Source organism: Stegodyphus dumicola, chromosome 10 (assembly GCF_044657685.1).
Source record: "Stegodyphus dumicola isolate Sdum_Otavi_A_Nest chromosome 10, ASM4465768v1".
NCBI classification, from domain to species: domain Eukaryota; kingdom Metazoa; phylum Arthropoda; class Arachnida; order Araneae; family Eresidae; genus Stegodyphus; species Stegodyphus dumicola.
In genome coordinates this window covers 96,002,650-96,027,477 of record NC_140777.1, presented here as the reverse complement: position 1 = coordinate 96,027,477, position 24,828 = coordinate 96,002,650, and the positions used below count along the sequence as shown (strand labels likewise).

The following is a 24,828-nucleotide window of genomic DNA, read 5'->3' as shown; positions in this document are numbered from 1 at the left end:
AAGACTTGAATTTCGACAATTTGAAGACCTTTTAGTGGTCAGATTCCATGGATGTCCTACATTGGATAAAGAAAAAAAGACTTAGGCTACTTTTGTATTCAACCAAGTAAAAGAAATAAGAAGTTTATTATCAATCGATTGACAGAGACATGTTCCATGAGACTAAACACTGCACATCTGCCATTCAGTCTATTCTGAAAACGCAATGGTGATTGAACTGACTGGTTACTGAAACCAGAAGAATAATGGACTAAAAGTAATATCCTAGCAAATATGGATATTGTGAATTCTGAAAAGAAAAAGATAACAGCCTCGAATACGGAAGATAATAAAAAATTTTTCTACCACCATTATCCAGGTTATGTAAAAATTCCACTGATTGGATTTTCAGATTTTTCAATAATTCTAAGAAGTCTAGAGGAAATAGAGTATTCGGTCAATTAAACTGTCATGAACTACAATGGACAAAATGTGTTATACTTAAACAAGTTCAGGATGAAGTTTTTGCAAATCAATCGAATAAAGGACTGAAAGTGCTCCAAATTTCCACCGATTGCAATGGATTTTTAAGAATAAAAACCAAAATTTTTATGCATGAAGATGACGTTAATTTTAGCATTCCAGTTTTTTTTATCCTCCAAACATCATGTCGTGAAACAGCTTATAATGTGGAAACATAAGAGAGCTAGGCAATTGTGCAGTACAGTTATTAATGGCTGAGTTGAGACAGAACTTCTAGATTTGGAAGAGTAGAATGAGAAGAATATAAGGTCATGCACTACTTATAAACAATTCAAACCTCAGTCTCTAGAAGTCCTAGAAGCAGTTTTACCTGAAGATAGAGAGAGAAACACATCTGTTTCCGAAACTGTTGGGGTGGATCTTACTGGTCCTCTTATACTGAAAAATGGACACAAAGCTTGGATATTAATACTGGTATTCACTGTGTTTAGAGCAGTGCATCTTGAATTTTTGACATCTATATCCATAGAAAATATTTTACTTGGACTAAGGTGATTCATACATAGAAGAGGTCGCATGTCAGTCATTTAACTGATTATGGAACTAATTTCGTTGGAGTGCAAAATCTATTGAAAAGTATTGATTTTGTGAAATTTAAAGCTGACAGCAATTTTTCTTATGCTGAATGGAAATTTGTTCCTCCCTCGGTGCCATGTTTTGGCGGTTTTGGGAACGATTAATTGGAATGTTGAAAAGAATTTTAAGAAAAGTTTTTGGAAGGACATCGCTCAATTATGAGGAAATGTCAACAGTACTGTACAACTGTGAGAATATTAAAAACTTGTGTTCTTTAATATATTTCAAGACCTTAATTCTATTACTACTGAGATGTTTTTGAAGGAAATTAGGGAAATAACAGTACCCAATTTAGACAGTATAGACCACCTTAAATTGAATAAATGACACGTTTATATTCAAAAAATTTGTCACGACCTACAAACACGATTTCGTGCAGAACATCTTGGTCAACTACGAAAATCAACTTTAAACAGCAAAAAGTCGAAAGCTTTGCAAATTGGAGATGTTGTCATCAGTTGGACAGAAAACACAAAGCGAATGAACTGTCCCCTTGGAATAGTTCTAGAAGTTTATCCCGGCAAGGATGGATTCATGGGAGTAGCAAAAATCAAAGCCAAGTCTGGTACTTTACTTCCTGTAGAAAAACTTTCTCCATTAGAACTGACAGATTCTCATCTGGATGCAGCAAGTGCTGAGAAGACTAAAGAGTCTAGTGGTACCAAAACTTCATGGAGTGCACAATTGATATGCAAACCACACAGGCATTCAGACTGCAAATAATGCTGAGTTTTGGTAGTTGCCCAAGCTTATGATGGGAAGTGTTGAGAAGAAACCAGCATGAAAAAGTTTTGATTCTGGTTTGGGTTCTAAGAGACACCAAGTGAGGTAAAGGAAACTCTCATTATAAGCAGCACATGATATGGAATCTATAAATATGAAATTATCTAAATATTAATTTTTTAACATGTTATTAATGTAAAGTTTTTAATATATGTAGTCAGTGTCTACGAAAGTTTGTGTTCTCTTTATTATCTCGATTACTTCTTTGCTTCCACTTCAGTGATGAGGAGACAGGCACACTGGGCAGCAATTTATGATATTTCTATTGAACTGAGATAAAGGGCCTATCTTTGTACGAAAAACAAAAAGTGAAGCTCCCCCCCCCCCCGATGAAGTTTTTGACATGATCAGAAAATAGCCTTTCATGGATTATTGACCATGGTATTGATGATTATTGATGAATTATTGATGATTATGAAAGATGAAAAGTGTTTTTTTATCGTTTATTGTGTTGATGGCTGAAGAAAACCTTAATTGTGATCAATTCAGAGTCCCTAACAGATCAAATTTATTCAAAAAGATGTCAATTGTTGCTGTTCCTTCCCTGAGAAGAAAAAAAAAAGAGTTCAAGAAGTCTCCTAAATTGAATATCGCTGTTAAAAATAACTCGGAAAATACTTCCCAGCAGATGAATTTTAATGAAAACTGGATTACTCCCACAAAATTTACTAAGAAGACATCAGTCCAGGCCCTTCTTTCTGTCTCTTCTACAAATAGCCAGTTTGAATCATTAGATGTTGATGCTTCTGATGATAATAAAATGGAATGCCATGATGAAAACATGAAATCGGAAGACGAATACATTATTGCCACTTCTGATACCACATCAAATCTTGAACATAAAGGATTACCTCTACTAATCTGTCCAAAATCAGAGATCACTTGGAAAGAATTATGAAGTCTTTTCTCTAAGCATGTAATACAAGGATACAATGCAATGCTCTCTAGAGACTAATTTACTCTTTTCTTTGATTCTAGTTGAAATAAAAAATACCATTTTGAACTATTTCTTAAGAAGGATATTCCTTTTAGCATTTATGGGGGAAAGGCAGATACTTGCATCAAGGTTTTCATCCGAGGTTTACCTGTTGATTCTGACCACATAGAAACTGAGACAGAACTTGTTGCCAACGGATTCCCTGCAATAAAGTTTATTCGGTTTATGAAGAAAAGATACTGCAAAGAAGTTTCCTGTGTTTTTCTTTTCATTGAAAAGAATGGACGAAGGCAGATGTATCTACTCCCTGATGATGGTTTGGGATCTCCTTGTCAAATTTAGACATTGCAGAGTGAGTTAAAAATTTGTTTTTGGCATCAGAGATGTGGCCATGGTCAGATCTTCTGCAACAGGCCTCCCAGATGTATGAAGTGTAGTCAAGGTCACCTAACCTATATATGTACTTTTCCCGAAGTGAAGCAACATGTGCCCACTGTAAACTGGATCACTTGATCTCATAGAAGAAATGTGAATTCTACCCCAAATTTTGCATCAAAAAGAAGACAAAAAGCTCCCACAGAGAGTGAAGAATTCCAACACCCAAAGGAAATGTCATAATAACATTCCAACACCCAAAGGAAATGTCACTGCACGTGTGAAGTATTAGCTCCAAAATGAACACACTGACTCCTTAAAAAGCTAACCTTAAATGTGAATGAAAGAATTAATTTCTTCAAACTCATACAGATAGCCAAAAGATGTAAGAAGATTAAAACCACCATGGAAAAGCTTTGGCTTATTATTGTAGACAAAATTGCAAATATTAAAATTCTAACATGAATATTCCTTCGAACTTTCCTTTCCATCACCTCAGATCTCCCACAAGGAAATTAACCAACAAACTTTTTACATGATGAGCTATAACAGTATTATTTTAAAGAGTTAGACACATCGTGCATGATATTCCTGGTGATAATTTAACAGATAGATAGATAGATTATGTAAATCATTTCTCAAGCTGCAGCATGTTGATAGTCATACACTGATGAAAGCAAAAAATAATAAGCATAAAAAAAGTTGCTGGTGATCTGGAGGTTTGGATTTTAGATCATTAAAGATATTGGACATCTGGATTTTGGACTTAGTAGTGCACAGCGTTTCTATTACATTAGTGTTTTTAACACACTTCAAAAGTTTCTAATCAATGAATTAATAATATGTAATAAATAAATTCTTTACATAAATTGATAACCACTATTATGAAAAATCATCTTTAAGACAACACTTTGTTAGGTGACTTAAGTCATCTGGAACTGTGTGTGGACATTTTAAAGAAGATTCCTGCATTTAATAAACACACAGAATTCCATTAAAGAGAAATACACTCTTAGACAAAAAAAAAAAAAAAAAAAAAAAAAAAAAAAAAAAAAAAAGGACGCACCACAACGCACTGAGAAGATATAAAGCAAATTGGATACAAATTGATATGCATACAGTGCAAAATTTTACATTTTGGCTGCCAATGAATGAACTGTTGTCACTACAGTGCATCTGATCTGCACAACTGGCAAAATATTTAAGAAGAGAAATTACGATTCCAGGTCATAAATTCTTCACGAATTTCATTCCGTGTACTCTGGTAGACAGGCGCGCAAACGATATGCACAGATGTCATTTAAAATTTCAGAGAGGTCGTGTAGTTGGGCTCAAAGAAACTGATTGGTCTTATTGGCGAACAGCTTGACATTTGAGCACGAGCGATGCCACTATTAGACGATGTTGGCAGGAATGGGTGAACCATGGCCGCACGCAGCATCAAGAAGGAAGCAGTAGGCCTAAAGAAATGACAGAACGTGAAGATCGAGCAATTGTCAGAGCGGCACTCACAGCCTCAGATTCATCATTATCATCGACTGTACGTGCAACTAGTGTTTCAATGACCGCAAGGATCGTTCATAGACGGCTCACAGAAAGGGGGCTGAGATAACGGCGCCTCTTCCAAAAACTACCATTAACCTCTGTACAACGTCAAGCCCGTTTGCAGTGGTGTCGGGCTCATTCACACTAGAATGTCACTGACTGGAGTAGAATAGTCTTTAGTGATGAGTCCCGCTTTGAACTGAGTCCCGATGACTAGACAAGTCGAGTCTGGAGACGCCCTGGACAGTGGTGTGATGCCAACCTGACTGTCTTCCGGCAGACAGGCCGACAACCAGGAGTGATGGTCTAGGGTGCCATTTCGTTTTATAGTAGGACCCCTTTAGTTGTCATCCATTGCAACCTTACAGCACAGCAATACGTCGACAAAGTTCTAAGGCCCGTTGTGTTACCCTTCATGTCACACCACCCTGGGCTTACATTTCAGCAAGATAATGCCCGCCCCCTCACTGCACGTTTCTACGACTTGCCTTAGTGCTTATCGAACATTACCTTGGCCAGCAAAGTCGCTGGATCTCTCTCCTATTGAGCACGTTTGGAGCATTTTGGGCAGGGTCCTCCAATCAGCTCAGGATGTTGACGATCTAACGCACCAGTTGGACAAAATTTGGCACGATATCCCTCAGGAGGACATTTGCATCCTTTATCAATCGATGCCAAGCCGAATAACTGCTTGCATAAGGGCAGTGGCCTAGCAACGGGGGGGCTGTATGATGCCCTGGGCACCACTCGCAGAGGGACGCCAAATTGTCTCCAAACAAGATTTTCCGGAAAATTTCAGTTTTTATTTTAATCAATTTCTGGAAAATGCATTTAAAATTAATAATTACTGTAATATAATTAATTATTTATTTTCTTGATTTGTCTGATAAAATGTGTAATAAATGTTTATGCTTGCAGTACATCAATCAAATATATCCATATACAAAACGTTCTTTCTAACCACTTTATTCTTCTAAAATAGAGAATTTTTTTAAAAAAAACGAAATGCATGTGTAGCTCCGCTTTTTATTTTAAAATGATAACAAACAGTACTGTCTCATATTATAACCCTTCAACCTTGAACTATTATTTATTCGGAGTCTGAAATTATAGCCACATAAATCTTTGATATGCATTTTACTTTTTAACATTAACTTGACAATTCCATTATTCAGTGAACAGTGTAATGCGTCTGAAATTGTTATGTGATAACCACATTCCGTCAAAGTTCCATGCCCGTTTTTCTCACAGCCACACCGTCGACGGATTTGCTGCGGTAACATCGTGTTGCTGTTAATGTGTTTATGAAAAAGACCGAAGAATGAATGGGAATCTTTTCTAAGTCCAGAAATTGTTATTTTCGACTTTCAGTTTAAAAATACAAGTGCTTCAATTCTGTTCGGACGAAGACAGCTACACTAGGCTTATTTAATACTCTTATTTACCGTAATTTCGCGCGTATAGTCCGCGGACTATCTGTGTTTAAAATGCGAACTTTTGAAGCTGCGGACTATTCACCAGTGAGGATAATACGCTGGTTGTTCATGGGTAAAATCGTTGAAATTTAAAAAACATGCTGTCGTGAACTGCCGATGATCAAATATAAAAAAGTGCGAGATTCCAAGAAAACATTCGTACGTATCGTACCGATAGTAAACCATAGAGCATAGTGCAGAACGAATGAGTAGTAGCAAGTAGAGCTCCTAAAATCCAGGCTGGCGCATCAAGCAATGCCACAATATGAGCACTCACTTAGCGCAACCAGAGTCTTGTATCCCAGTATCTTTTGCACTGCTTTAGCGCAACTGCCGGGAGGGGCAAAAGTAGTTGATGCGTCAGCTGGGTTTTTAGGAGCCTTAGTAGCAAGTACCTGGAGTACGAAAAAAAAAGCGTGATTCGTTTACTTATAAGCGTGGTTTGGCAACACCGAGTTAGTGGGGTCGAAAGTCACATTTCATTACCACTTGTCATGAGGATAGCACGTTGCACAGTATTTTGTTTTCGTATTTTGTCTTTCATCTTCTATAACATTGATGAAACATCGCCGGAGTTTTACTGCTGAGTTTAAACTCAAGGTAGTTGAGAAAACTGAAAAAGATGGAAATAGAGAAGCAGGCCGTTATTTTGAAGTAGACGAGAAAGTGGTGAGAAATTGGTGCAAACAAAAGGATGTGTTAAAAAGCATAGGAAGAAAGCGATCCAATCGGCATGGAAAAGTAAAATGGACAGCTTTACAGGAAAATTTACTGACATGGGTTCTTGACCAAAGAAATGCCGGACGCTCCATTTCAACAGTTAAAATCCGTCTCTGAGCGAAGTCCATGGCAGAAGAGTTGCAGATAACGGATTTCAAGGGAGGAATAAATTGGGTTTACCGCTTCATGCGTCGTAAAAACTTGAGAGTTCGCAGCAGAACGACAATGTGTCAGGCTGTTCCAGACAACGTAGATGGGAAAAAAAAAAGCTTCTTTCCTTCAGTTTACAAAGAAAGTTATTGCAAAAGGGAAGCATTCCCTAAAATATATTATAAATATGGACGAAGTTCCATTAACATTTGATTGCCCACCAAATCGCACCATTGATACTTGTGAAGTGAAAACAATATTAATAACAACAACTGGTCAAAAAAAGACCCAATTCACAGTGATGCTCACCTGCTGTGCTGACGGCACAAAGTTGAAGCTGCTCTTAATCTTTAAGAGAAAAACAATTCCCAAGGAAAATTTTCCTCGAAGTGTCGTAATACGGTGCAATGAAAAGGGTTGGTGCAACAAGGACATTATGCTCAATTGGTTTCAAGAAGTTTGGAAGAAGAGAGAAGGTGCCTTTTTCAATTCCAAAGGAGTACTAATTATGGATTCCATGAGGGCACACATAAAAGACAGTGTAAAGGGGGAAGCTAAAAAAAAAAAAACATCAATGCTGAACTTAGCATTATTCCAGGAGGTTTAACAAAAATTCTGCAACCTCTGGATATTAACGTGAACAAAAGTTTCAAGTCCCACGTACGTGCTTGCTGGGAGATCTGGATGTCGGAAGGTTTACATACTTTCACAAAAGGAGGAAATATGAGACGCGCTTCATACACTGAAGTTGCCGAATGGGTCGATAAATCCTGGAAAAGTGTTAAAGTGTCAACCATCCGATCGGGATTTATAAAAGCAATATCACTGACAGTGAAGATAGTGATGCTGAAAAAGTAAGTACTTTTTTCCTATTTATACTTAGTTCTTTGTTTCTAAAATACATTAATATTGCCGTATTAAAAAAACGTAATTTTGGACGTATAGTCCTCGGACTATCCGGTGGTGCGGACTATCTGGCGATTTTTGAAATTCTTTTTATATAAAATCGTGTCTGCGGACTATACGTGCGAAATTACAGTACTTTTATTTCTGTCCTAACTACCGTTCTTCAAGGGCTAGTGCAGTTTAAATATAATTTTCCAATTAATATCAATCTCGCTGCTAAAAGTGTCAGCCATGTTTATTTAGTAAGCATAACAATAACGATAGCATTACACCCTTTAACTAACTTTTCTTCATTATTATGCACTTATGCATATTTATTTGACTTCCTCTGCATAATTTTACCTATATATTATGTTATACTCAGCAACTCTTTATTAGTATTTATGCTTGTTTGCAAGTTATCTTTGTCTTAGTATAATTAATTGGAATTCTGTTAAAGTAGTTGTATTATTATTTAACAAATAATTATCATAATGTGAATTTAGTACTTAGCTAACATTCAGCTTCTGCATCAGTTGAAAGCCTACCTTCACCCAAACTATCTTTTACACATTATAACGTTTTATTATTATATGCTGGTTGATTATAGAAATTTAAGAACAGTGTTATTTCATGTAGCATATGCAATACTAGAAAGCCCGGCGGTCATACGAAATAACCACTGCTCTAGATTTTATAAATTGTAATTAAAATGATTTGTGCAAAGGTGTCTGCTAATTCAAACTGAATTACCCAGGGCAAGCGGTGAGGATGCCCCTTTGCTTACTGCCTCATGGGGTTCCCCCCTTCTACTTGCTTAATTGCTTAAAGTAGAGAGCAATGAAGGAAACCACTGGCGGTACATTTCTTAAGAGCCACCGCCAGCTCAATCAATAAAGGTGTTTTAAATAATGAAATGTTAATTCACATGTCAAAGATCTCTTTGTACACAACATTTCTTGTGCAGATCTTTCCATCATTTTTAAGCTCGCTTTGCAGAGGACCATCCATTATTTTTAATTTTACATCCGTTCTTTCACGAACTGTTGAACAAGCAACATAAAGCTGACCATGTTCAAATGCAGGCTCAGGTAAAAAAATGCCAAGACTCTCAAGCGTTTGACCCTGAGACTTATGGATGGTCATAGCAAAGGCAAGTTTTACAGGAAATTGTCTATATCTCAATTAAAATGGCATCCCTGTGCCGTGGCAACTTCACCCACTGGCTAGTACAGTTACGCAAGCAACCAATAAGCTATCGGCAACAAACAGACACTTAAGCTGCATATATATATGGGGTGAAGTAACATCATCTCCTCCGAAATGGCTGGCTCCCGGGCTTAGCGAAGCCCACCGTTGGATTCCACAGGTGCGTGGCACGCCATTTTGACCATTCGTGTCTGTTCGTCGGATTTTAATTAGCCAAGATATTAATTAAAAGCTAATTTTCCCCTTTCTTTCTTGGGTTTTCATTATTAGCGAGATTTGGCTGCATGCCAAATTCTTTTTTCGCGAATATCTACAGAACGGCGCAGAGTTGAAAGTCGAGACATGTATCCTCAGATTCCAAAAAATTCTCCGAATCCATCGCTACTGCTCTCATCTTCATACGACTTTTATCGGGTGAGATATTAATTAAAACCTGCAGAAACGTTTATTTCCACGCTCATTTTTCCGAGTGGCAACAATAAACTATCGCCGACAGACACTTAAGCCGCTTATATATATATAAAGATATTCTAGTGTTGAAATAGCCTACAAAAGATTTCGAACCCCCAAATTTCCGCAGTAGCTAGCTTGTAAGAATTATGTTAATTTTATTAATAGTTAAATTTTAAGTTAAACTTCCTTCCTGTTGCTTCTTAACTTCAACTTACCTCTTCCTACTAGAACACAGTTTTACAATAATGTCTGAATACTAATGAGGAAAAGCAGTATATAACCGCGAAGTTTTACTGCCTGAGGAAGAGAGATACCAGAGATTCTGGTTAGCATGCATCCGCCTTTTTAGGCTACTCAGCTACTCTATCTTAAGCTATTGTTACGCTCAGCCGTACTTTAGGCCTTTGATAGCTTCGCAGTCAATTAGCGTTAAGGGGGCCAATTCCATTAGAAGCTTGATAGCTTCGGCTACATCTCTTTAGTTAAGATTAGTGTAGTCTAATTCTTAGTCTCTTCAGTTCAAGCCCAAGTGTCGGCCTTATTGTACAACTCCAAGACTGAGTTCTGTTAAATCTTATTTGAATAATAAAGGGTTCTTTTACACTTCTATCTTGCTATTTCCTGTCATACGAACTCAAGTGTTTATTCGCTTATCAGTTTCTAAGATTCTTCACTTTCAACAGTAACTTAGCATTACACAGTGGAGAATCCTACAAACTTCATTCAAAAATGAGACTCCCATTTCCTATCACCAGTGCAGGATTATTATCACCAGTGCAGGATTTACGTATAAGCTACACAAGCTATAGTTTAGGGTCCCCCAAAAATTTAAAATATAGTATAACAGACTTATAAAGGGCCTCAGTTTCAAATAGCTTAGGGCCTCATCAAGTTTACATCCAGCTCTGCCTATTACTAATAGTTGCAGAGATTTTCCATTTTTAATTGTATGTAATTGCCTTTAATGTCTTTTTATTTCTTTAATAACTTCTCTTCACGCAAATTATTTTTTATTTAGAGCATGTCAATGCCAAGGGAAAAACTTAGTGGTTCTCAGAATCGGAAAAGAAAACTAGAACAAGAAGCTCAGAACTCCAGAATAAGAATGGAATTATAGTTAATAAACAAATCACAAAAAGAAAAACCAGAAGTTAAGAAGGATGAAGAACTAAAATCAAATTCAAATTGTATTTCTAGTACTGCTAAACGTTTATGCGATAATACATTACAACAAATAAAATACTCTAAAGATGATGAAGTTGGGGACCCAAGTACATTCACGAGTCCCAAATCCCTGTCCATACCTAATAAGTACAAAAAATGTGACAGAAACACTCACTGCACTTCCAGACGTTCTGGAGTTCAAAGATGTTGCTTATTTAAAATTCTCTAATAATCGTCCAATAATATCGAACCATCTTCGCACCGAAATGATTATTCGTGGATTCCACATATTTCAAAACGAATCTAGTCTAAATGCAATAGCAACATCAACTAATCGTCTAATGTCAAAATCTTGGGGTTTTTTTTTTTTTTTTTTTTTTTTTTCGATGAATCGGTAATGAAGAAGAAGGAACTGAAATAAACCGATCTTGGTTATTATATTCACCAAAATATAATGCAGCGTAATGTTTGTTTACTGTTTGTTACATCAAACTCCGCTACACAGTCATCTTTCGCAACAGCATCTGGTTTTAATAAATGGAGGAAAAAAGATAAATTGATTAGCCATGAAAGAAGTCAAATTCATCGAAAATCGTTTACAATGTGGAAAGAAGATTAATTAATAAAATGGGAATCGATGAATCATTAGAAGCAAATACACAGTCTGAAAAAGAATGGTGGCGAAATATACTGCAAAGGTTATTAGCTTGTATGAAGTATCTGGTTATACAAATTCTTCCTCTACGTGGTCATATTGAAAATGTAGTGCTTCAATATGGTACAAATGTCGGAAACTTATTACCTTTACTTAAACTTGTAGCTCTGTTTGATCCACTGCCAGCTACTCATCTAAAAAATCAACTGACAAGTAATATGAGACAGTTCTTGACTACTCATCTAAGAAACGCCAAGAACTGTCTCATACCTATCCCCACAAATCCAAAATGAATTTATTCATCTTTTGGCATCCATAGTTCGAAATCAACTAATAAGTGACATAAAAAAATATATTACAGACTTTTACTTGATTCAACTCCTGACATTACTCATCGAGAACAAATATCGCAAGTCTTTTTAGGTATGTAGATACTGATTTTACCAACAGCAAAGTTTCCATCAAAGAATATTTTTTAGGATTTATTGAAATACATGCTAAAGATGCAGCTTCAATTGAAAATACAATTTTAGAAAAATTAAATTCCGATCAGATTTCATTAACAAATTGTAGATCACAATGTTATGATAATGCTGCTGTGATGTCAGGTCGCATATCTGGCATTCAACAAAGAATTATGGAAAAAAATAATAAAGAATTATTTGTAAATTGTGATAACCACTCATTAAATTTAGTAGGAGTCACTGCAGCTAAGCAAGATCCAATCGTTATAACATGCTTTGGAATAATTGAAAACCTATATCTATTTTTCTCATGTTCAACATTATGATGGGAATTATTAAACGTGAATCTGAAACATGATGCAGCGCCAAAGCAGAAGCAGTTAACGTTATTGTTGGGGGACTGGGAGAATTAGTAGAACTATTAGAAAAATTAGCAGAGGATAGTATTACCACAAGTGACACCAGAAGTGAAGCTGAACTTTTATTGCAAGATATGCTGAATTTTAGTTTCATAACTTTAGTCTATTTCTGGCATAAAATCTTGAGGAGAATTGATCGTGTGCAGCTTAGGTTACAAGATCCCAAAATGAATTTTAGAAAAGCGTTCCATGATCTTGAGTCATTAGCGACTGAACTTGCAGAAATTCGAGACGAGATCTGTCAAGATGCAATAGAAAAGGCTAAATCTCTGTGAAAAATTGGGTATTGATACAACAATCCGTGTTAGAAGATGCGAAAAAATGCCCGGAGAATTGTCTAGAGACATTGGCCTTTCCGCAGAAAGTGAAATTTCTCACGCTATGAAAAGCGTTCTTGATCGTCTGCAGCAGGAAATAAATAAGTGATTTACACGACTACGTGATCCTAACTCCAAATTTGGATTTTTACTGGACGTTGAAAACTAATTAAACAAGGGTAATATAGCTAAAGATCTTGAAAAGAATTGTAAAAATTTGCGTGAATTTTATGATACAGATTATAAAAGAACAGAACTCTATGTCGAAATATGTGACTGCAAGATGTTACTCCACAGTAGAAAAGAAATTGAACTTAAAACTCCATTACAGCTTCACCTTTATAATACCATATGGAGAAGATGTTTTTCCAAATCTGAGAGTCGCTCTACAAATATTCCTTACTATTCCAGTATCAATTGCTAGCTGTGAACGTTCGTTCAGCAAATTAAAATTAATTTTGACACATCTACGATCAACGATGGGACAAGATCGTTTAAGTGACCTAGCATTTTTAAGTGTAGAAAGAGAAAAATTTGAAATGATCGACTTTGATGAATTACTTGACAAATTTGCTTCATCCAAGGCAAGAAAAATATATACATAGTAATTAACTGTATTCATTTATTATAATATAATATTATTAATAAATATAGCAACCTTATATATATGAACTTTTAAATCGTTTGAAAATTGTACTTTTTTTTAATTAAATAAGTATGTAAAATAAAAAACATCTTTAACTTATTCTAGATGACCGTATGTCCGATTTTTCTACTGACAGACAGATTTCCGAATCCAAGTCCAGTCTTGGTTTTTTTAACAAGATTCTTTTGTCTCAAATTTAAAACCTAACCTGAGCCTGTGCTCCTATATATCTCAAAAAACAGTACGGTGTTTTGTCGACCAGTACTTGCAGTAACTATTCGTAATATATTATAGAATATTTTAAGCTAGGTACTGTAATCTTTTATTTTTGTCGGTACTTTTCCGTTTTGTCAGTAATGGTACAATTCATGCCAAACAGAATATCCTCGCTGGTAAACTTTTATGTCTCGCTTTCAAAATAAGTAGCAGCCGTTTCTTATCAGACTGAATGTTTCTTTCAATACTGGCATACAATTACACAGAATTTTTACAAGATAGTTCAATTTTATGCCTTAAGGCCATTCGCGGGTGGTAGTTAAGTCAATTAGGATGCAATCATACCGCTCACCCAATGGCGAAAATATAGAAAAGTAAGAGTCAAGAGTTAAATTAATCAATTCTAATTAGAATGCACTAGCGAAGTAAAGTACTGCGGTTTTACAAAATTTCTGAGTAAGCTATTCGTAAGAATTGAAATAAATCTGGCATTTAAACTTGTATTCCAAATTAAGACTTAAGTTGAAATTAATGTAGACAATTACTGAGAGAATTAGATTTTTGTAGCATAGTTTACGTGAGATGAGATCACTTGGGGTCACGTGATATGAAGCGGCGAATCAGGATGTTCTATGATGAAATGATTGAAAATCATTAAATTATTTTTTTTTACAAATGTATTGTCTTTATTTATAGGCTTTTTTACAAAATTTTAAACGACATTAAAACGTTTATACCTTCAAAATAAAAAAATTCTTAGAACATTTGTCAACATTCTTTATGTGTATACTATGTGTTTTCGCCAATAAAGTCTGCTTGGCGAGATTTGCGCCAGAGAAATGGAAAAGTACCTTTTTGTCTTATATTCTTATTACGAGTACATTCTATATATTACATTACTATATGTTTTTCGGGGGGCACCAGAAAGGTATCGTGCCCCGGGCACCAGTTATGCTAGCTACGCCACTGCATAAGGGCCAGAGGTGGACAAACGCATTACTGACTTTTTCACTTTGTGAAGCTCTATCACTTCAATAAACCATCCAATTTTTCTCACACTGTAATCATTTGTTTTTCTGCACATGTACATCACTTCTACCGATTTTCAGCCCATTCAAATAACTCCTTTCTTGGTGCGTCTTTTTTTTTTTTTTTTTTTTTTTTTTTTGTCTAAGAGTGTATATTACATAAAATCTGGTTAGTAATATTATTATCTTGTTTGGTATATCAAATTATAACCAATCTTTTTTGACAATGAACAGAAATTAAATATGCACTGCAAACAGTTTATCAACTGAAAATGAAATTAAACAACAATATTTTATTCTATTCTAATTCATTAAAATCTGGCATATAGAAAGCAACAATTTTTTGTGGTTCTTTACCATTATTAAGTAGAGTTTATGTCATTTTTAATACTTGTATAATCCTGATTGCTCTTATTTACAATACAGAATCAAGGTTTGCAACTTAAAAATTCACTGGGCACTTTAAAAAAAAAAAAAAAATTTTTTTTTAAATATAATATTTTGAAAATAAATATTGTTCTAAAAATTATTTTACAATATATTTTCACACTAACCTTATTAATTCCACTTTTGGATCCACCTTTGCAACTAGCAAATAAAACATGGTGTATATTTTCTTGTAACAAACCTTGTCTGATGTCATTTATACGTGATAAGTCAGCAAGATCACTTTTATTTAAGACTAAAATATGAGGCTTAATAGCATATAAAGTTGAATAAAATGTAGGATTTCGCCCACTAAATGGAATGTAAATTAGTTAGGAATATAACTATAAATATTGTAATACATTGGTTTAAAAATAGTTTTTAATATAAACCAGAAAATACTTATTTCTTAAACTATAGAATACATGATGAATGCATTTATTTTAAAGAAATTCCAAATAAAAATATTTAAGGATATAGTAAAGTAACAACAGATGTAGTAAAATCAATATAAAAATCAAGGCAAAAGTCTTCACATAATTCATGTATGATTAAATATAAAATTACATACAAGTAAGAGACAATCAATACTCAATTTTAAAATTTTAGAAAATATACATCATAAGCTTAGTCTGTATTCTTAGTAATAATAATGATATAAAGAAAGGATATTTATAATCAATTGCCACTGTTTTCATCAGGACAATGAAGTCATGCTTTGGAGCAATTTCGATACTTTTCTTACTTTTAATTCTTTCATTCTCTGTAATTAATCATCAAACAAGCCTAAAAACTAATAAAAAATACTTTTGAAAAAAAGTTTAAAAAAAAAGCTTTTATATAAAACTCGTAAAATCACTAATGAACTAAAAGGAGAAAAATAATTTATCATATAGTTTAATGGGAACAATAGATTAACTAATTCTCTTTACAGAATTCATCTACAACTTTACATCACAAATAATGTGTGGGGCACACTTAATAAATTTATAAAGAAAATTATTTCTACCTTTGAAAATGCAATTAAATTAATAGATTTTGTTATTTAGGCACCCATGTTCTTATTATTTGGAATATAAAATTGTAAACGAATTCTGTAAAAATTATTTAATCTATTGTTTTCATTAAACTATAAACTAAATTATTTTTCTCATTTTCATTCATTAATAATTTTATGAGTTTTAAATAACAACTTGTTTTTAAAAACCTTCTTTTAACTTTTTTTTTTTTTTTTTTTTCATCTCAATGACACACTATCCATCAAATTATTCAATTGAAAAATCATTTTTCAATTAGAACTAATAATTTCTTCCAGCTGTTCTGTTATGTTAAATATTAAATTGCTAAAAAATCAGAAATTAACTACATTAAAAATCTCATATGAAATTTATAAGAAAGAATTTTTTCCTTACTCTATCCCATAGATGCAAACAATAAAATTATCAGAATTTTAGTTTCTTCATTAAATGAAATATGCATGAAAAATCCTTTACTCATAAACATTAAATTTTACAACATCACTTCAACTGTATTGTCAGCCATAACGAGTGTGTGCACAAATTTTGAGTTCCACAGCTCATCAAGAAAGTTTAAAAACCCATGGCAAAGTTTTGACCACATTGATAAACACCATTATAGAGTTAAGTAAAAGCTTATAAAAGTATGGTTAGTTTTTAAAATGTTCTGGAGATTCACAGGATTAATATTGTTTTTATCATTCTTGTTTTTAAAGACAGTGAAGAGTTTGTTTTATAATAACTGAAAATTTCAAATCTTTATAACAGCTATAATTTTAAAGTCTCAGAAAAGAATATAATATTATGTACTACAATAAAATTAAGATAACCAATTTTTAAACTGAAATGCTGAAGAAATGTATGTAAATTTATGAAATGGAAAAAATAAAAAATGGCAGGGTAGATTTCATTGCAAATATTTTCAAACGTTAATCAAACTTTTTTTTTTTTTTTTTTTTTTTTTTTAGATAGTAAATGCTAAGATTTATGTATATAAAAACAATAAGAAACATGTGATATGATGGCATCATAACCTTGAAAGTAAATGAACAGAGGAAATAATTTCTCCCCCCCCTTCTGCTTGAGAAGGCAACATATTTTTAAATAAAAGTAGAAAATTGCCGAATATATATATATATATATATATATATATATATATGTCTGTGTGTGTGCGTGTGTGTGATGACAAAAAGAAAAAGATGTAGCAATACGGTTTGGTAGAGAACATAGATCCATACTGAAGAGGAAGAATTGTGACTGCGCTGAATGTTAAAACTTTGAATCCTTAATGACTAAGAAACTTGGCAGTTCAGGCACATTAAATTCCATTTTTATTCAATTTGACATTCGTGGCCACAATTCACTTGGCACTTCTAATCATGCCTATTTCCAGAACATTTACATTTATGATATTGTTGCATTACAAAGAGAGCACAGCAAAATAATGTGCAAGGAGCACACAGGTTCAATCTAAAAGTGTGCACTTATCCAATAAGGAAGCTCACCAAGAGGAAGGATTTAGTTTAGGTTAGAAAGGTTTTAGTTCTCAAAATTTTGAGTTTAAGTTCTGAATTACCCATGTCATCAGCACTGCACAGGCCAGGTGAGATGGATTAATCTACAAATGATGCAATCCTGAGAAGTTATTATGATTTTTAGAATAGAGAGGGAAAATTATGGGAGTGTTGTTAATTAAATTTTAATTTTGATTTACATATTTTTTATCCGACACATATATGTTAATTCTTGTTGTAAAATAAAGCAAAGTATTTATTTCATAATCTATGAAAATTTCCAAATATCTGGTACATTTTTAAATGTTGAAATTTTAAAATCATAGATGTTAAATAATCAGAAAAATCACAAAAACAAATTTGTTAAAAATTCAGAAATGCATTTAAAAATTTCAAACTAATTTAAAAGACTTTTCCACTCTATTCAATGCTGAAAACAGTAAAATTTTGATATTTTTAGTCTATTTGTTAAATAAATATCTATGCAAAAAAAACTATTTAAACATTAAATTAAAAAAATTCAAATTAAATTCTGAAAATAGTGATGTGGTAATGGATGTTTTGGCACATAATCTGAAAGGTTATATGCACCAAGCATATGCTTAAATATTTTCAAAAACAAACTTAAAACCAGAGCAAATTCATAAAAAACTGCTGGCTTTGCTATAATTTTCTTCAGCTCGTTACTTTTTATGCCTACACGTCCAGGAATCCAGCAGTAAAGGATCTGGGACCCATGGCTCAATTTTTTTATTTCAGATGCAAACTTACGATATTACCTACCACAGTATTCTGCACACCAGAAAAAGTTTCTAAAGTACTAAACAAGTCAGTATATACAATGAATTTTCTCTGGCGAAGCTTAGATATGAATTAAAAAGTGTAGTACACAGCATTTAATTCCAAGGTGAGGAATTAAATGCTGTGTATTTATTACCAACAGCAGTTAATTCCAAGGTGAGGAATTAAATGCTGTGTATTTATTACCAACAGCAGTTAATTCCAAGGTGAGGGCTGAACAAGCATCATGCAGTCTTGTACCCTCTATGTGGTTCTCAATAATAAATGACACACCAGTGAGATCTATTACTTTAAATTCCATTTGTAAACACAGGAATATAACTACTGTACTTAACTCCTTAACTCTGTGCTTGGAAAAGAGTTGCTTATAAAAGAACTTGTTAGTATCTTTTTTTACGAGATTTTGGAATACATTAAGAAGCCAAATCTCTGTAGTTTTCTAAAGAGGATTTTTAAAATGCTTTACTGCTCGGGTATTAATATCCATCATGTGATATTTTTCAATGAATGAGTGAACCCTTAGAAAGAAATAGACACACAGAATGGTCGTGCTTCAAACAATAGTATACTAGGGAAAATGGGCACTCAGACCTGGCTTCATTTTTAAGTGCCTTATACTGTTAATTGTAACAACCCCTAGAGGCAATCCAAGGAGGCATAACTTAGACTGTAACTGTCATCAAGCAAAGTAACTTTGTAAGGATGGTCAGTAAGTGATAGCATATTAAAATAATGGCAAAGAGATAACTGCTCATGCCTTAATTGAAGTGAGGATTCATAACTGTCAACATACAGGCTTTGCACTAGAGACATTTGAAATGATCTGAAGCATATTCACAAAGCCTTATAGGATCAAGCTTAAGCAAAACTGAAAACTTTGCCAACCAAACAACTAAGCCATAATCCAACCTATAGCAAGCATGTGTTCTATAATTGCACAGCAAACAGCAACAATCTGCACCCCAAAAGGTGTTTGCTAAGATTTTTAACAGATTCAAAATTTTGCAGTATTTCTTCCTCAGGTAGAGGACATGAGGAAGGAAAGTTTAGTTCTCAGTGGAACATCACTTCTAAGAACTTTAATACTGGGATCAGTGACCCTTGCTCAGGCTCGAGATGGAAACTACTCTGTTGACAAAAATGCACACATATGATCCTCTGCTTCGAAAATATAAAGCCATATTTGGCTAACAATTTCTGTACTCTGTAAAGAGCAATCTGCAATTGTCTCTCTACATGTCTCACATCCACAACTTGGCAGCTTATCTGAAAGTCATCAACATACAATGATCCTAAAGCTGTAGCAAGGTCTCGTAAAACTGAATAGTCAAACGAAAAAAATGTTACACTAAACACAGAACCTTGAAGCACACCCTCTCCTTGATAAAAAAAAAAAAAAAAAAAAAAAAAAAATGTGATAACACACAGCCAATTTTATTTGGAAAGACCTCTCCATCAAAATATTTGATACGAATGTTGGCACGCAAAAAGTGTAAAGATCACAAATTATGCCATATTTCCATGCATTATGCATTGTCATAAGCCTTTTCAGTGTCAAAGAAGATAGTAAATAGATGGTTTCTCTTCACAGACTTTACAAATGGTGGTTTTGAAAAGAAGCAAGATATCGATGGTCATTCTTCCCTTGCGGAAACCACTCTCATAAGGCTAAATGACACTAATTTTTTATAAGTAACAGACTATGTAACTGTTTACCATTTTTCCAAATAATTTGCAAATACAGCTCATAAGTGTGATAGATCAGTAGTTTGAAGGATTCTTTGAGTCTTTTCCTAGCTTAGCTATGGGAAAGACTACAGCTTTCTTCCATGCACTTTGAAAAATATGCTCTTCCCACACTCAGTTGTAAAAATGAGAAGCCCAGTCAATGACTTACAGGGCAGATGCTTCAGCATTTCATAATTCACAACATCTGAGCCCAGACTAGATTTAAGTGTCTGCATTAAAACTAATTTTAGCTCTCTGAGTGATGCTTGACTGAAAGAATTGATGGAATGTAATTAGGGCCACTGGAGATGGCAAGAAGTCTCAACAATTGTACTTGCTATTTCTTTTGTAATGTTAATCACTCCGCCATCTATTTCTAGGAAGGAAAGTCAGTGGCCTTTATAATAATCCACATACTTTTCTAACTTTTGCCCATAGGTCGCTTATTCGGTGTATATGATGTTATTCCAGACACATAAGATATCTAACAAAACCTTTGGCTTTGCCAGTGCACTCTTTGTGCATTTGCCTTGGCTTTTATAAAGACGGTGAGATTTCCCAGTGTGCCAATGAAATTTATTACCCCCCCACCACCTTTCTCTATTGTCATTGAGTCTCTTGCCCTGTCGGTTCCACCATGGGTTGGGATATTTTGAAAATCTTGTATATGAGATTAGAATACAAGATTTAGCTGTCTGCATAATAACCTCAGTGATGGTTCCAATGCATTGTTTATAGACACATCATTCACCATATCCTTAATAGATTAGAATACAAGATTTAGGTGTCTGCATAACAACCTCAGTGATGGCTTCCAATACATTGTTTATAGACACATCATTCACCATATCTTCAGTAATCTCTGAAAAGAGGGGGGAAAGATCCCAGTCTGGAAAAGGGGAATGTCTACAAAGGGACATTATACCTTTATCTCTAAAAATAATAAAAATAGGCAAATGATTACTGTTATGTAACTCATTTTCAAGCTTCCTTTGCAAAATGGAAGAAGAGATGGTGAAGACAGATTGCAAGGTAAATGCTGTAATATATTCTCACAGGCTGGTGGAAGAACTCTTTCTATCTAGTATTCAAAAGGGAAAAAGAATGATCGCTGATCATTTGTTCAATTTGCTTTCCACATGAATTTTTATCCCTACTGCCCCACCCCAAAAAAAAAGATGGCCACTGAAATCAAAGTTTTAGGCAACTAATCTATTAGATCAACCAGCTCCTGCTGCTCAATACAATCACTGAAAAGCAGATAGACGGAGCAAACTGGAATCAACTTTAGAATATTAAGCTGCAGTGTTAACAGTTTGGGGGCAGGAGGACAGATGAAGAATACTTAATGGAAACTCAAGTGAGGAGACCTACTCCACCACTGATATGGTCATTATCAATCTTATATTTCTTAAAGAATACCTCCGAAGCTCAAATTGATCATCAGCTCTGGCTTCTTGTGTAGCAAAGCAGACACAATGACATTTGCCAATATGGTCTTTTAAATCTATGAGGTTTCTGTTTAAACCACAACAACAGAGTAGCCATTAGGAATGTCTGTCATGCACTTTTTTAGTCCAAAGGGGCTTTGTCCCTGAAGGACTATTGTTTTCGTTTTGCGATTTTGCGTCGGACTCATAAACGTCGGTTCACTTTTCAAACTGTTGCCACAAAATGTTAGAATCCTGCATTATATTTGAAGAAATTAAATAATAAAAATCTGCATAAATGATTGTCTATTTCTCGCATTGTGATAAAACAATGGTACATAGAGCCATCGAATTTTGAATGACGAAATCCTACTGCGAATATGGGCATCTGAAATCCCAAATTTGGAATTTGTTTTATTATAGATTTTATATTTTGTAAAATTTTAATGAATTTTTGATTTACAAACTCAATGCTTTAAAAGCGAGAAATGGCAACATTATATAGAAAAAAATACTTTTATCTCCAGCTCGCGAGACTGTGTATATCGGAAATTCTAAAGATATGCTTAATTTAACATTATTTTGCGATATTGCTCTTGAACTGAATTTTATGGTTTAAGTGCAAAGAACATGATATTTAATAAATAAAGGTAACACTCAAAACGTTAAAAAAAATGCCCCTTTGGACGTAATTTAAAATCTGAAACATTTCAGTTTTTTTTTTTTTTTTTTTTAGTTAAAAGATCTTTTTTGGTACATCCAATCCCATTTCTATATCCAGTTCAGGTCCACCAGCAGTCGAGAAGTAAAGTTGCTAAACACTGGTAGTTCAGTCCAAGGTTCAAATCCTGGTGAATGAACTGGTTGCATGGACATGCTAATGGTTTAGTATCATTTAAATACATGCTCTCTAATAAGCTTGAGCTCACTGCATAAGATTTTGAGTTTCTGCTTTGTTTTCTGAAAGTTTTTTAGGGTTTTTTACACCAGTTTGTACATTTTTTTGTATTGCTGTTTCTTTAGTAGTACTGGGCATCATTATTATTTTTGGTATATTGGTAGAAGGTTTGTTTATTTTTCTTTCCAATAAGGGTTTGAGTGTTAACTAATTTAATGGATTTCATTACAGCAGCAAAAGACATTATTTCAGCATAGCTGACTCTACGACACGAACCTACTTGCTTCAGCAAATGTTATGGTTACTTTAATAGTCTGCACTTCCTTCTTGGTTTTTCACTTAGAACAGGATTGTCGAAAAAGCTGTGTGCTCTCATTTGAAATTTACATATAGGGCATCACTGTAAAAGTATCACTCTCATGACCCTTGACAAAGCAGTACGCATATGTAACTTTCCCATATCATGACATTTTTTAGTGGCCAAAACGCTGACATTGGAAACCTTGCATATGGTTAGGTTTATATAAAGTCTTATATGGCAATCCAAATACTCCATTTTTGCCCAATTAGGCAGGTCACATTCATTGAAAGTCAGGATCCCATGTTTTGTATTGATCCACTGACCTTCTTTATGTATTTTTAGCCACCTAGAAGCACAGACTTTCTGATCTGAGAGACAAATTCTTCATCTGAAACAGAAATGAAATCAAACTCTGACTCAAAGATCAGTCAATTGACACTCACATATTAAGTGCTTCTTATTTCAGTCTGAAGAAGAGGCCAACCTAGTGTGTTGGGAACAGTACCTCAGAAAGAAAAAATGGAAAGGAAGAGATAAGAAGAGTTGAAAAGGAAAGAAGGAAAGATCACTAGGGCTCCAGGATCATGACACCCAACTCAACAAGAGGGTGATCCCATGAAGTGCTAGGATACTTCGGGATTGCCACACCCAATTCATGAAGAGTGAGCCCCTGAGGAGTAAATTTTAAAAATGAGAAATAGTACATGTACAAAATTTGAACTTGACAGCTCATCAGGAAATACGTTAAAAATCAATCACAAAATTCTGACTGTAATGAAACACTACCCCCTCCCCCGGGGAAAGCGAATTTGAAATGCGATTGAAATGTTATTAATATGATATTATCGTGCGAAATACGATTGTGATTTTATAGTTATTTTATATATTATTTGTTTCTAACACTTTCCCAGTGCTTGGGTACCTTGGCGTGGTCGGGGGGCTCCCTCACAAAAGAGGGTCTAAAGCCTGAGCACAAAGTGCTTACTACTTACTGACTTGGTGTGAACCCCAGGGTACCAAGTCAGTCTATAGACTTAGTGATTAAATAGTGATTAAAGAGACAATAAAACTGTGTTTCGACTTATGGATAAAATGGATTCAAAAGATATCTTAAAGGAAGGTCAGATATATATAGCCAACCTAGAGACAATTCTTACGAACAAAGTTTAGGTTTGAATAGAGCAGTAGCGGCAGACATCCAACATCAGTTCCAACTGATGTTTAATCTACTAACTGAAGAGTGTGTTGAAATGGCACACTTGGAAGGACAAATACAAAAACAAAACGAAAAAGTTAAAGACTCTTATGCGGATGTTGTCAAACGTCCTGCCAGAGATTGATCAAAAACACAGAGACGTACTGAAAAACAACACATTACAATTTTATACTCCACACAGGAAGGGGATAAATCAGAAAGCATTAAGAAAAAGATTCTCAAATGGTTGATCCAACAAAACTCCATATTGGAGTCAAACGTATCAAAAATGTGGCTAAAGGAGGTCTCTTGATTGAGACAAATAAAGAGGAAGATTTGGAAATTCTCGGAAAATAGATAGACATCCTGCCGGAACTTAAGAAAGAACTGCAAATAGTTTGACCCATGAAGCATTCACCAAAAATTATTGTATATGATGTTTCTAAAGACCTTACAAAAGAAGAATTCAAGGAGGCAATTCTAGCTCAAAATGAAGGTCTCAATGGGAATGGACTAATTATCAAATTTCCAATCAAACATAAAAATGCTAACCATTGGGTATGTGAAACCTCTCTGGAGGTCTTTAAACAACTACTCAAACTATGCAAAGTATGTATAAACTGGGAGAGATTTAATTTACGAGAACATATACGTCCCACGCAGTGTTTTTAATGCTGCCAGTATAGGCATATTTCGAAACAATGCCAAACAGAAGAGGCATGTGGACATTGTGGAGAGGTAGGACACTCCCACAAAAATTGTGAAAATAATTATCAGAGATGTATCAACTGTGCAGAGAGAAATGCAAATAGCGATAAGCAGCTAAATGATCAGCATTCCAGTTTTTCAAAAGATTGCCCCAGCAGATTGCTAGAAATAGAAGATCTATGTAAAAGAATAAATTATGGCTAATAACAACGATAACAGTTGTTTAAAAGCACTGCAAATAAGCCTAGCAAGATCGCATGTCACCACCGCAC

General features: G+C 34.3%; 1 protein-coding gene across 6 annotated transcripts in view; it reads right to left on the bottom strand.

The window, feature by feature from the left end:
- Positions 1-24,828, bottom strand: part of LOC118201509 (mitochondrial GTPase 1) — a 131,376-nt gene that overhangs the window by 88,548 nt on the left and 18,000 nt on the right. For 3 of the 6 annotated variants that reach the window (XM_085825287.1, XM_085825284.1, XM_085825285.1), the window contains exon 3: positions 15,094-15,288. The exons of 2 other annotated variants lie outside the window; for them this stretch is intronic. In XM_085825287.1, the coding sequence (XP_085681413.1) occupies positions 15,094-15,288 (195 nt within the window). The remainder of the gene's footprint in view (positions 1-15,093; positions 15,289-24,828) is intronic. One more of the 6 variants, XM_085825286.1, reaches the window with a different exon arrangement.